The sequence below is a fragment of the Phialemonium atrogriseum genome (assembly GCF_030411735.1).
Source record: "Phialemonium atrogriseum strain 8032-3 unplaced genomic scaffold QBC33scaffold_2, whole genome shotgun sequence".
In the NCBI taxonomy this organism is placed as follows: domain Eukaryota; kingdom Fungi; phylum Ascomycota; class Sordariomycetes; order Cephalothecales; family Cephalothecaceae; genus Phialemonium; species Phialemonium atrogriseum.
The window spans coordinates 768,875-781,972 of NW_026848139.1; the positions used below are offsets into that span (position 1 = coordinate 768,875).

Consider the following 13,098-nt stretch of genomic DNA (forward strand, 5'->3'; position numbering starts at 1 on the left):
TGGAAGATAAGGAACGGGCGCGGGGGAAGGGATGCTTTCGAGCGTTCATGACTGCCAATCCCTGACTCGCTTGAGCACAACCATTCCTGTCAGCATGACGGTTGCTGCTCATTGGTATGGATGTATGTACGTGCCAGCTCAGGATGCCAGGATCATGGGCGGCAGAGATTGCGGCGCATCACATCACCCATGGATGGGATGCCCAATAGAGAGTGGGAGCGATTACAGCATTGGCGGCAAGCCGGGGTCTGCGAACGTGTCATTTGCTACCGGGGTGCGAATCCTTCCCACTTTCAGCCCTGAAATAGACCTCATTTCTGCCGAGGGCGCCTGGACCATCAACACCCGGAAGAGGTGGCTGTAACGCTGTTGATACGCAGTAGACTAGGTAATCTGTGCAGTACATAGGAATGCTACTCCTGCGACAGTTGATGGAGAACCTTGTTTTGTTCCATTCCTCCCTTTTCTTCTTGGCACGTAATGTCTCTCCCATCGTGATGGCGGCGACGACCCCGACCGCGTTGACCGTGAGCGGCACTCCCACCCCCGTCTCGTTCATCCCGCTCTCGACGCCATACCCGTCCAAAGAAGGCTGCTCTGGGTACATATATAAGCAAGTGGATGGCCACTTCTTAGCATGGGATCCATTCTACGGCGCGTCTTTGGATACCAAGGCCCGAAGCTGTCTTCCAACCGAAGTGAGCTCTTGGTGGAACCAGGCCGCTGAGACATCGATATCCACCGCCCTTGGTCCCACTTTTGTATGTCCAGGAGCGTATTCCGCAGTTCAGACAGTTGTAATTGCCAGCGATACCCAGAAGGTATTCTGCTGTCCCTTGTAGGCAATCCTATCCCTCTGTTCTGGAGGTTGGAGTTCCTGACAAAAAGTTTCGGCAGGGGATACTCGCTTTTCGTCGTTCAACCTAACACACAAGCTTTTCCTTCGCAATGCACATCGATAGTGTCTCCGGGACAAAGCTTATCATACCTCGGTCCTTTACCTTCAGACGACGGTGTCCACTTTGTCGCAACGACAACCACCGTACGGTCTTCGGCGGTCACCGTCTTCGGCATTCCCGTCAACGGCTTCAACGTGGCACAGAGCACCACCAGTGGTCCCGACCCCAGCACTACTGCCTCGACGACAGCCACGAATAGCGCCGTCTCCTCCGCTGCCGGCAAAGGGTCGTCCGGGCTGTCAACAGGGGCCACTGCCGGAGTGGCTATCGGTGTCGTGATCGCTGTGTTGGCCTTGAGCGTCGGTGCCTTCCTGCTCTGGAGAAGGCGTAGTAGACGTTCCGGAATGAGGCCCTTGCCGCCCCTCGACCCGTCAAAGAACGCCCAACAACAACGCCCAGTACATAACCCGCAGACCCATGAACTATACGGAGAAGGCCCTTTGGCTGGGCCAGATATATACGAGTTGCCGGGTCGTCAAGGCTGAGGGATCAAGCCTATGTATGCAATAACGCCGGCCGCCTTGGTGGTCATACCATGATGAGCAAAGGGATCCGAGTCCTCACTCGTAAAACGTCACAAGCCAACGGCTGCAAGCCCTGTGTCTGTGATGGATGCCCGTTTTTAGGAAGGTCGGACGGTTCCCTTTGTCCTCGGCGCCCCGGTTCAGGAAGACAATGGTGAGGCTTCGTCGAGTCCATCAAGTCCGCCGGGCCGAGGCGAGACCCTTGTGTTTGAGAGGGCACACTAAGATGCGGTATTTGGAGGACCATGGACGTCGGGGGAAACGAACGAGGCCATCTAGATCCTCGAGCACGCGTCTGGGTGCGCAAGGACAGACATGGTTTGCATCAGAAATGTCAGCGATTGATAATTTGCCTGTGCTGTTTTTTAAGGAGGGGGGCGGACACCTCGTGAATTTCTTTTTTTGAGCTAATTATGTACTGCAAGCCACAAGCCACAAGTACAACTATCATTACGGGATATGCCTGTGGCGGATTGTGGCTTCACTGCACCATGGCACGATGTCTTGAGGAGATTTGACGTAACCCTTTAATAGCACGGAAATCAATCATCCATGGCTTTGCTTTAATCTCGATGGGAAACCCTAGCACCCCTGAGTGAGATCAGAGCTTGGATCTTTAGTTGACATGAGTGCCTATCTCACATAAGCATGAGTTGGCAGTGGGCGCCGGATTAGGCACGCATGGGGCCGCGCTAGTGCACCAAATCCAGCATAGCCTGCCCCTTAGGCCCGTCCCGGCTTTCTGGATGTTGCTGATCCAATTAACTGGGAATCAACCAACCATACGGAGGTATAATGACGACAAGCAAGGACTCGACTGGCTGAAACCAACACTCGCATGCATTGACGCATCATCCTGCTCCTTCATGGGAGGGGTGCTTGGCCGGGGGTGCGCAATACAATCGCATTCTGATCTTCGCCCATCCTGTCACTTCGGGTACTTGATTTTGTGCCCGGAAATGTACCGAAAGTCCGAGAGTTGATCAGCGTGTGGATCCTTCCCGATCCATCCCGGACCGATCTCCTTTTTGGTTAATCACTCAAGGGTCAGGGCAAGCGGTTTCGGCTCCACCTCGACAACATCCCACCCACCCTCCTGGTTCTCGTCCTCCACCTCGCTCGCTTACGAATACCCGAGTCTTGAACTTGCTGCTTAACTTGCTGCTTAACTTGCTGCTTCTGAGGCTGCTTGCCCTTGGACACAACAACGCTGGACCAAAGTTCCCGAGTCATGTTGTGTATGGGACGAAGCAACTTGCTCTATCCGACACCCCGCAGGTCGCAGCCATGCATTAGTGACGTCGACCGAGCCCACTTCAATTTTCCCAGTTTGGAATTGCGGTCAGGCCTATTTGTGCGCTCGTCTCCCAGCATTCCGTCGCTCTTCGCACGAGGAAGCGCGGCTTGAGTGGTCCCAGGTCCTGCGGCTTTCAACATGCCGAACGACAGCAAGCAATGGTTTTGATTACCGACCGGTCTTATTAGGTTATCGACGCTTGACGGACGGATTGGGGCTCACGTGCCCGCCATGGCGCCATTCCACGATCCCAGCCATGGGTTCTTCAGCTCTCGTTTCTCTCAAAGGCTAGCGCTACCGAGAACAGACGATATGCATCCGGAGCATGAGGTAGACATACTTAAGAAAATCGCCCTCGGACTTGGCTCGTTCGGCATCATATGCAGCTTGTTCGCATTCTACTGGCTTGTCAGGATGAGGCGGAGCTTCCGTCACGAGTAAGTCGGAACGACTTGGCTTGAGATGGGAGTAGCAGCTAACCTGTCCAGCTTGATATTTCTTCTCATCCAAAGCGACCTGATCAAGTCGCTATGGTTCGTTATATTTTCCATAGTGGACCACATTCGGGGCCCCATCACATCCGACTCTGCGTTCTGCCAGGTCAGCGGCTTCTTCCTCGCCGTGGGCATCGAGTCCTCTGACATCGCGATCCTCTTGATTACTGTTCATTCAGCGTTGTACATCTTCCGGCCCAAATCTGGGCTGTATCCTTACCGTCGATTTGCCTATGCCGCATATATCACCATCCCGCTGCTCATCGCGTCCCTGGCTTTCATTGGCGGGCACGGTTATGAGAACATCGGCCACTACTGCTACCTCGAGAATGGCCGGGGATGGGAACGAGTCGCACTCAGCTGGATCCCGAGATACGTCATATCCGTTGTCGTCTTGCTTACATACCTCTGCATCTACGCTTATGTTAGGAGCATGATGTTTCACCCCGGAAAGGAGAGCACTCGTCGTTTTAACCAAAACTGTCGAAGAGATCACGGAAATGGTAGAGATGTTCCGCCATCGCCAGGGATCGAGCGCCATGGACTCGTTCCCTCAACACCGAGCTCCGCGGGACGTGTCGACGTGGGGCCGACAGACGGGCGGCCATCAGTCTCATCCACCAACACTGCTGGGCTCGATAGCTCCCATCCCGACTCGGAGAGAGAAAGTCGCACACCTACTACGCAGCTAGATCAGCGCCCAGAGATCTGGAATTGGCCCAGCTTTGCGCTAAAGAAACACCGTGTAACATCGAGAAAGCACAGCGATGCTCTCTCCTTGGTTCCAAACCCTTTGAAACCTCGACCAGGAAGCCATACCCCGTCGGGGACGTACTCTATAGATGATGACCCATCCTTGTCTTCGACGATAAGCACTCCACGCTCCGGCTGGCGCCGGCCCCTCTCCTCGGCCGCGGCTGGGATGGCAGGCCACGATGCTCTTAACCTTCATACGATACTGGCGGGGGAGACGGCTGGGAGCGGCGCTCAAACACCAACCCGCATCTGCTCAATGCTGCGGAAAGGCACATGCGGCCCATCGAGCGAGGACTCACCCGAAGCCACCACACCTGGAGCAATCCAAGACGATTCGGAGATAGCCAGGAACCGGGAGAAGATACTCCGCCAGTTCCGATCGCTATTCGTATACCCGCTCGCATACCTTCTGACCTGGATCTTCCCATTCGTCAGCCACATCATGGGATTCGACGACAGCCTGAACGCCAACGATCCGTTCTGGCTACTGGTCGTCTCCATGGTCAGCCTGGGCATACAGGGCGCGGTGGACTGTGCCGTGTTCACGATACGCGAGGAGCCCTGGAAGCACACCCAGGGCGGGTTCTGGGAGTCCCTGGACCGGCAGCTGCGGAAGAGCTGGAGGACGGGCTGGAAAACGGCGCACGTCGTGGGCAGGACCAGGGAGGAGATGCTGATCGACGGGCGGAACGCCAGGGCGCGGAGGGAGGAAGAGATGGCCGCCGAGAGAGTGGTCATGAAGAACCAGGACACGGCGACGAAAGGAAGAGGGGGGAGGGATTGGTGGGACGCTGATCTGGATGGGCCGGAAGACGGAGGGGATGGGGATGGGGATGGGGATGGGGATGGGGATGGGGAGGGATATGAGCGGACGAGGTGATTGGTTTCGAGACCCACCGCGACGGAAGGCTCGTCTTACCCTCGACAACATCATGGCTCACGGATTGGGCGTATGGAGAAGGACTCATTGATATATACCCCCTGCCTGGCAACTGGGCTGCATTGGGCTGGCACGCGTGCTTCGAGTTTGCTTTCGTTTCTTTGTCATGTTTGGTTGACCTGGGATCCTCGGCATATCTCGGCGTTCGACTGGGTCATGGGCATACCCGGGTGTAGCGAAGAATATGGATTATTGTACTGTACATATTGGAAATAAGGGGTCGGATTATATAACTGTCATGCTTTATATAGCAACGCGATCTATATAGCGCTCGAGTACATCGAAGCAGATTACCAGCAGGACCAGCAGGCTGCCCATCGAAAATCCCAGGAACCTAGAAGGGCGCGCCCCAGGCTGCCCAAAGATGATGAAGTCTCAATCCCTCAAGAACCTCAAGAATGCTTGGGCTATTGCAACCCCGTCGTGCTCATCCGCAACGCGCTCGATGCCACTCTTATATATCTCGTCGGAGATAATGCCCACGTCGTGTCTCGACTCCAGGATCTCGCGAACGATCCCTTCGGTAAACTCGGGGTGCCCCTGAACCGTGATCGCCTTGCCGGGGATCAGCATGCCCTGCACGGGGCAGACGTCCGTCTCGGCAAGCGGTTCCGCGCCAGCCGGATACGAGAAGACCTCATCGCGGTGCATCTGGTGGATTTTCTGTTCCCATCTGGTCAGCCCCCACCCATCACGAATCTCCGAGAGCAGGGTAACAACAGCCATAAAAAATAAAATAAAAATAAATAAAAACTCACCAGCGTCTCCCTCCCCCCAAAAACCTCCCTCCCCCTTTCACTCAACCTAACCTCCGTCACGCTAACCTCCCACCCATTCCTCCCCCTCGCAACCGGAACCCCGAGCGCCCGCCCGACGATCTGGTGCCCAAAGCAGACGCCCACGACGCGCACCCGGCCCCCCGTGGCGAGGGCCGCGCGCACGAACTCGACCAGCGCGACGATCCACGGGTCGTCGGCGAAGGCGGAGTGGCGCGAGCCCGTCACCAGGACGGCGTCGAGGTCGTCGAGGTCCGGGTACGTGGCTGCCGCCGCCGGCGCCGACGTCACGACGTTGTAGGCGCGGATCGAGAGCACTGAGGACACGGGCGTTGTTGTTGGGGAGAGGGCGCGCGCGAAGAGGGAGGTGAAGACGTTGCCGTAGGTCTGGTAGGCGGCTGCTGTGCCGGGGAGGGGGGTGTCGGCTTCGAGGATGGCGAGGCGGACGGGGGGTTTCGTGGTTGGGGATCCCATGGTGGGGGGGCTGGTTGGCTTGGTCTCGGTTTCAGTCGGGACTGGGGTCGGAGGGTTCGGTATGTTGAAGACGGAGCTTGAAGTGGCGGCTGAGGGTTCTCGTCAGTCGGGATTGAAGCTGGCGGAGGACTGACAGAGGAGATCGTGACTTGAGAGCTCCATCGATTCGCCCCGCAATCGGGCATGGATACGGACCCTGTAGGCTCCACTTATGCCGAGGTGAGCCGGACTAAATGCGGCAGAATAATTAAGCGGTGAGAGCGGTGACGGGAGACTGGTGACCGAATGTCCTCCGTTCACGGCGTAAACCTGCACCGTCTTTCCTAGGCCAGCGGGCGATTTGACAGTCCGGGTTGATCCGAACAGCGCCGTGCCTGCGTCTGCAGTATAAAAAAGGGAGAAGGACCTGTGTGAGACACACACTCGTCGGCTGCTTACTCCCTGTATAAAGGGGCCCTGCGTCTTGAGGCGGACAGTGAGAGACACGTGCGGACAAGCATCCCTGAAGGGTTGACGTTACGTTTGGCTCGAAATGTGGTGTCTCATGTAGCTCAACGATAGAGTGTTCCTCCCAGGGCCGTTCAGTCAACTCCACCGATGGTCAGTTTTGGCTCTGCTTTCGACGATCACATATAATGATATAATTGTATACATTAGCTATTAACTCTTAACCTACTCATGGTCAGCTCTTCCGGGAACCGGGCCCGGGGGTGATTATGGTGTAATTACATGTAGGGCACGACGTGTGCGTATTCGGGGTGGCAGGATACCAGTCCTCGCCGTACGTCGCGTTCAGCGACACGGAGCCAACGATATCCCCCGTCTCCAGCCGGATCCAGGTGTCGACCTCCAGATCCCTCAGCCTCGACTGCGACACGAGGACCTGCCGAGCCCCGCGGGTCCACGTCCCGTATCCGCCGTATCCCGAGTGCTGCCCGAAGCAGAGGTTGAGTCCGTTGCCGGCGACGGTCATCCCCGGCAAGACGCCCTCCCACTTGTAGCACTGCGGCGTTGCGAGTTAGTAGCTGCCGCATGTGGGAGCGCTGTGGGGCGCGTTCTTACCCAGGTGTCACCGTGATCATGGCCCGAGAACACGGCCATCAATCCCGGGACTGTCGTGATCGCTTGCATGAACGGCACATCCTGGCCGCCGTACTCGCAGGAGCCGTCGTTCCTGCCATCGGCGCACCAGCCCTGTCCCTGCTGCGCAAGCATGTAATCGTCGTTGATGCCGGGCTGGCGGTTGGGATCGACCCCGGCTTGTGTCTGAAGTGTCAGCGACGCGTTGGTGGGGATGTGGACGAACGCCAATGAGGGGATGACCCTCTGGTGTCGCGCGACAAGCTTCGCGTTCGTCTGCTCGAACCACTCCACCACGCTGACGTCCACCCAGTCCTCCTGCCCCACGCGGTTGCCCTTCGCGTCCCGCTGCTGGAACAGGAAGCCGCCGCGGCTGTCGAAGAACCACAACAGGAGCTCCGGCGTGCATCGGCAGCCCGTGCAGTTCGCGCCGTATACGGGTAGGTAGTAGTTCGACACCCCGGCCTTCGGAGAGGAGACCATCTGCTTGGTGCGGGAGTTGGGCCACGCGCGCTCCCGCGCTAGTATGCCCTCGCGCGAGATGTTAAAGTCGCTGTCGTGGTTGCCGTACGTCGACGCCCACGTCAAGCCACGCTCAACAAGGGGGCGGACCATCTGGTCCACGTACGTGGTGCTGTTGGCCAGGAAGGTATTCTCGCCCGTTATCAGGTCGCCGTTGAACACGACCAGCCCCGGCGACTCTGCGTCTAGGACCTGGTTCATAACCTTGACCGTGTTGATGTCCTGCTGTGGACCCCACTGGTCCCACGCATCTGCATGACAGTGGCGTCAGCGAGCCCAGAACAAGTGTCGATAGAGTTCAATAGTCCCGCGATCGGGGGCTTACTCTCGCCGAAATGAAGATCCTCAAAGATGGAGATCTGGAAGGTGCCATCCTCAGTGAACTTCAGGGGCCCAAAGGAGGTACTGCTGTTGGTGGCATACTTCCTCGGCAGAACGATCTGAAGAGAGGGGACAGCGCAGACGAGGGCCACGCTGATCAGTACCCAGACACGCATCATTCGCCAGGCCATTTTCATCCACTGCTGCTTCTTGGGGCAATCCCTATAGCTGTCCTCCATCGTAGACCACGGGCGGCCTGGCGCTCGCCTTATATGTACGTTCGCTCTGCGTTACGGAGGCCATGCATTTGCCCTGCGGCCACATGCAAGGGAACGAGTGTTCCTTGTGAAGGTAGGAACCCGGTATCCCTACAGGGAGAGAGAGCCAGCCAGTGACACCGCAGGGGCAAAACAACGTGCCCTCGTTGCGCAGCGCACTGCGCAGAGTCAGGGTGGATTCTGCCAAGGGCCAAAGATACCGCCCATTTATGGAGTATCTCCTCGATCTTTTCGAATCCCGGGTTTTCGGGACAACGTGCTCGGAGGCCCGACTCGGAGTGGGCAGAAGTTAAATAAACGTGGTGCAATCTGCTAAACCCGATGCAGGATCCAATATGAATGAAATCCGGCAGGGATGATAATTAGGTGACGGATCTGAACTTTGAACACTTTCAACAACATTGTCGGTTGTTATCGATGCTCCTCTGGCGGCTTCAGAAATATCTCCAGCAACAGTATTTTTAACTCAAGGATGATATAAGACACAGAGTTATAGAACAACTTGAGCACGAACTGCCCGCGTAACTGGCCGGCCAGCTTGCCATCCCTTCTTTCTCCCCAATTTAAAGAAAGACGAGGAGAGCGATGAAGAAAGGTACACATGATTACTATATACCTTCGGCATCGGAGGGCTGGATAACCCCTCGTTGTTGAAATACGATTGGCCATCCCTTTCTATCCAACATTTTCACCCTCATCACCACATGCGTCCCCTGCCGGGTGCGCCCGGCTTGGGCCCTGACCGAGAATGATTACCACCCTCGTGTCGGCGACCTCGACCGCTGGCAGCGCGACGGCGCGGAAGGGGTGAGGCTCTCGGCTGCGCTGGAGGCGGGAAGGTCACGTTCCCGCTCTCCGGGAGCCTGCCGCCGGGGACTCACCGTCTGATCGTGTCGTACCCCGGGAGTAATCGGCTGCTCCCTGGCCAGACGACGGTGTCGGTGACGGTGAGTGCCGATGGCCGCTGAGTTTCGGCTGGACGTCAATCTCTGCTCTTTCGGCTGTTGTCGTGCCCCCTCGTTGAGCCTGGTTGCCAGTAGACATCGTGGAACTTGTGTCAACTTAGACGAGGAGAAAATTGCGGATTATTCCAAGTCATTCCCATTTGTTAGAAACCAAGGCCCATAAATAGGGGATTAATTGTTGTTCTCTTCGAAGAGCCGCCTCCGGGACCTTTCTTGACCCCTATCCTCGCCCTAGGACTGCAGTTCCGCCCTCCTCCTTCTACGGTTGCTCAATGGATACCGCACTCCCTATTGCTTGTGTTCTAGTCACTGAAATTCCATTTTTAGCGAGGATTGATGGGATAGAGCCCACAAACCCTGCTTCTGATTGGCCCATCCACCCCGAAGATATGTGCAATAAAAAAGTTATGACGCCACGCCGCCCATCCAATCCAACCTCGCAACCCCGTCCGCATTCACAATGACCGACATGCCACCACCGGCCCGGCCGACCCTCCGCGCATTCCTAGCCGGCGCCCGCCGCGCCCTCGCCGCGCCCCCCGCCCAGCGCCAAGCCCCGCTGACGCTGGTGGTGGGCAACGAGTCCGCGGACCTCGACTCGCTCTGCTCGACGCTGCTGCAGGCCTACCTCGGCAGCAGGCACGCCCCCAAGCAGCAGCCGCACATCCCGCTGTCCAACCTGCCGCGCGCAGACCTCTCCCTGCGGCCAGAGCTGGCCGCCGTCCTCCGCCGCGCCGGAATCCGCCCCGCCGACCTGCTCACCCTGACGGACCTGCCGCCGCCCGAGGACCTGCCCGCCGCGGCGACGCGGTGGCTGCTCGTCGACCACAACGTCATGACAGGGGAGCTGAGGCGGCGGTTCGGCGGGCGCGTCGTCGGGTGCGTGGACCATCATGAGGACGAGGGGGGTGAGTTTCTGGGCGCGGAGGAGGAGGGAGGGGATGGGGCAGCAGGGGACGAGCCGCGGGTCATACGCCCGTGCGGGAGCTGCGCGAGTCTCGTGGTAGAACACTCGCGGACTGCCTGGGAGGAGCTTTCTTCCGGGGGGGAGGGCGGGGACAGGGTTGGGGACATCGATGCCCAACTGGCGCATCTCGCTCTGGGGCCGATCCTGATCGACACGACGAACCTGACCTCGAAGGACAAGACGACGGACACGGATGTGCGGGCCGTCGAGTTCGCTGAAGGGCTGATCAGGCGGGCTGGCGTGGGGTATGATCGGGATGAGTACTTCCGGGAGATCACTGAGCTGAAGGAGGACCTCTCGCAACTCAGCTACCGTGACATCTTCCGCAAGGACTATAAGCAATGGGTCGACGGGGGGCTCACGCTTGGCACCTCTAGTGTGGCGCAGGGCTTCGGGTACCTGCTTGATAGGATTGGCGACAGGGAGGTGTTCCTCTCCGAGCTGAAGAAATGGTCCGAAGAGCAGAAACTTGACATCGTTGCTGTCCTGACCACGCTGCACCCGGATGGCAAGTTTGCGAGGGAATTGCTGGTGTGGGCCCTCAACGCGGACGCCGTCAAGGTTATGAAGGCCTTTGCAGACAACAGCAAGGGCGATCTGGGCCTGGGACTTTGGCAGGATGGGAAGCTTGACCATCCGGAAGGGCAGGACGAGTGGAGGATGTGCTGGCGTCAGAGCAGAATCGAACACAGCCGTAAGAAGGTGGCGCCGATGTTGAGGGACGCGATGAGACAAGCTTCGAAATGACTGGCAAATACATATCTCACAAATGTGCAGTCAATGGAACAGCGAGCACACAACTTTGATATTCGAGGATGATCTCTTCCGGCCCTCCACATCCCAGCCATGCAAGAACCGAACTCTCAAACAGCAGCGACGATAGCATCCAGCCACTTGGCGAGGCTAACATACCAGTCAGCATGGAACATGCAACGCAATATCGAGTCCAATGCTGTTGCAGGAAGGAAAGAACTCACCGGTATCCCTGTTTGGCAATCTGGATGTTAACAACAGGCGTGGCAGTCTTGGTATAAGCCCCGCTCAGATCATTGCTCTCGACGAAGCTGAGCCCCTTCGCCAGCACTGTCGAGCATACTGCGGCATTGCTCTCCTGCGCCCACCCGAGCGTGACGTTCTGGGCATCTGCCACACCCAGCCCGCGTGCCCAGCCGGAGGCCGAGGATTTGTAGGTGCCGGACCTGATCGCTATTTGGGGATAAGGGTGAGGAAGTCAGCCACATTTTACGGTACCGGAAATCATGCTCTCTTTTCTGCTGCGCATTTGGATGGATCAGAGAGCTATACCTACCTGTCGTGAGATTTGATGCCCAGCTCTTGGCGGCAGACATGGACTTGCCGCCGGCGATGGACTCGGGTATCTCCGAGTCCCAGATGCCGTGGAGGTTGGTGGTCTTGCCGTTGTACTCAACGTCGATGTCGTTGCCTCCGAGATCGAGAGCCTCGCAGTGGAGAGGCTGGCCGATGTCACCAACGAGCTAGTGTTTGGTTCTCCTGGTCAGAGGGGAGCGAGCGTTGGGTTACTGCCACATCGAACCTACATGGATGACCATCTGCTCAGGTTAGTAAAAGTAAAATATGTGGTTTCTCGTCTTTGTAAGCCTTACCTTGGCAGCGAGCTGTCTCTCCGAGCTGCTCAGCTTCGTTTGCAGAAGTTGGCTAGTCTATACGGGGCCTCGAGTCAGATTTGGCGAGATTCGATTGGAAGAGATCCCCCAAGGGGAAGGCATACGTAGTTGGCGATGGCGCTCACGACACAACCCTCGGCACCGCAGTCCTGCGACAGGCTGACGCCGCAGCTCGACGGCGGATCGTCCTTTGCGTCGATGAAATGGTAGGGGGCCGAGAACTTCCCGGCCTTGGTATACCGATACGAGTCGGCCCACGAGGCAACCGCGGCCAGATAGTCGGACGAGTTGTCGCCTAGAAGATCTTGGAAGTATGTCTTCGTCTCCGATGCTACGAAATCGGTTGCGACGTAGGCCACTGCTTCGTGGCCCATGGCGCCCCAGGCAAATGCTCTGGGCAGTCCGGCGCTGGCGAGGAGGGCTATGGTGAAGGTTTGAGTAGCCATTGTCTCTGTACCGAGGGTCGAGTATCGGCTCTCTTCTCGTCGAATCTTGATGACTAGGTTGGGTACACTGTTGTAAGAGAAAATGGAAACGGATGCCGGTGTTTTATCACAACATCACTGTCTGACCACATGTTACCCCTTTGTACATCGTCTTACCACCTTGATCTTCGGTGTTTCTAGAAATGGAAGCTCTCTCTTCATCTAAGACATCTCTAGCAAATATTTGAGTCCCTGATACGTAGCCATTGGCCACGAACCAGATGAGGCAGATGAGAGGTCAATCCTGGATCAAACAGCTACTTACACTGCAGTTTCAGTGCAGGCAACATGAGTCCCATCGGAGAAGCCTGGTAGGCTGACAGGGGCCACATTGGTATTTCCCCATTAGTCGGAGCTCGTCCAATCAACAGCCCAAATCCCTCCCCCAAGATACCGAAGGCGATCGGGAGAATGGTTATCAGCTGCAAAGCGGCCCGTTGCTTGGCGGCATCTGTCATACATAGCTCCTGCACGACCTGCCTCTCTGTGCTTAGCTGCCAGTGAATTCTGTCGGCATAGAGGCGGCATAGAGGCTAGAGGCGGCATAGATATGCCAATGGATACCTGCGAAACGTACACTAAACTCCTAGCATAGGTAGCTTACTAGGACTCGA

The 13,098-nt window shown here is 57.3% G+C and overlaps 6 protein-coding genes across 6 annotated transcripts; 3 read left to right on the forward strand and 3 right to left on the reverse strand.

Annotated features, from left to right (window-relative positions):
• The first annotated feature begins 81 nt into the window (after nucleotides 1–81).
• Nucleotides 82–1,365, forward strand: QBC33DRAFT_156324 (uncharacterized protein). The gene is made up of 2 exons (XM_060422202.1): nucleotides 82–838; nucleotides 963–1,365. The coding sequence occupies exons 1-2, from the start codon at nucleotides 411–413 to the stop codon at nucleotides 1,156–1,158; spliced, it is 624 nt and encodes a 207-aa protein (XP_060287742.1). The 5' UTR covers nucleotides 82–410; the 3' UTR covers nucleotides 1,159–1,365.
• A 1,499-nt stretch (nucleotides 1,366–2,864) lies between these two features.
• QBC33DRAFT_156355 (G protein-coupled glucose receptor regulating Gpa2-domain-containing protein) lies at nucleotides 2,865–5,128 on the forward strand. The gene is made up of 2 exons (XM_060422204.1): nucleotides 2,865–3,217; nucleotides 3,269–5,128. Exons 1-2 carry the CDS (start codon nucleotides 3,012–3,014, stop codon nucleotides 4,908–4,910), a joined length of 1,848 nt encoding a protein of 615 aa, XP_060287743.1. The 5' UTR covers nucleotides 2,865–3,011; the 3' UTR covers nucleotides 4,911–5,128.
• On the reverse strand, nucleotides 5,128–6,411 carry QBC33DRAFT_156338 (putative gmp synthase). Its single transcript, XM_060422203.1, has 2 exons — nucleotides 5,729–6,411; nucleotides 5,128–5,633 (listed from the first exon to the last, which is right to left on the reverse strand). Exons 1-2 carry the CDS (start codon nucleotides 6,218–6,220, stop codon nucleotides 5,346–5,348), a joined length of 780 nt encoding a protein of 259 aa, XP_060287744.1. The 5' UTR covers nucleotides 6,221–6,411; the 3' UTR covers nucleotides 5,128–5,345.
• Nucleotides 6,412–6,902: 491 nt separating this feature from the next.
• On the reverse strand, nucleotides 6,903–8,334 carry QBC33DRAFT_511045 (putative calcineurin-like phosphoesterase; the record flags this gene model as incomplete). The annotated part of the gene is made up of 3 exons (XM_060425809.1): nucleotides 6,903–7,223; nucleotides 7,283–8,073; nucleotides 8,148–8,334. 3 exons carry the CDS (start codon nucleotides 8,332–8,334, stop codon nucleotides 6,903–6,905), a joined length of 1,299 nt encoding a protein of 432 aa, XP_060287745.1.
• Nucleotides 8,335–9,465: 1,131 nt separating this feature from the next.
• Nucleotides 9,466–11,100, forward strand: QBC33DRAFT_615758 (exopolyphosphatase; the record flags this gene model as incomplete). Its single annotated transcript, XM_060432641.1, has 1 exon — nucleotides 9,466–11,100. The coding sequence occupies exon 1, from the start codon at nucleotides 9,847–9,849 to the stop codon at nucleotides 11,098–11,100; it is 1,254 nt and encodes a 417-aa protein (XP_060287746.1). The 5' UTR covers nucleotides 9,466–9,846.
• A 116-nt stretch (nucleotides 11,101–11,216) lies between these two features.
• QBC33DRAFT_554695 (S1/P1 nuclease) lies at nucleotides 11,217–12,445 on the reverse strand (the record flags this gene model as incomplete). Its single annotated transcript, XM_060429542.1, has 6 exons — nucleotides 11,217–11,256; nucleotides 11,331–11,559; nucleotides 11,663–11,849; nucleotides 11,913–11,924; nucleotides 11,979–12,035; nucleotides 12,104–12,445. 6 exons carry the CDS (start codon nucleotides 12,443–12,445, stop codon nucleotides 11,217–11,219), a joined length of 867 nt encoding a protein of 288 aa, XP_060287747.1.
• Nucleotides 12,446–13,098: the final 653 nt, after the last annotated feature.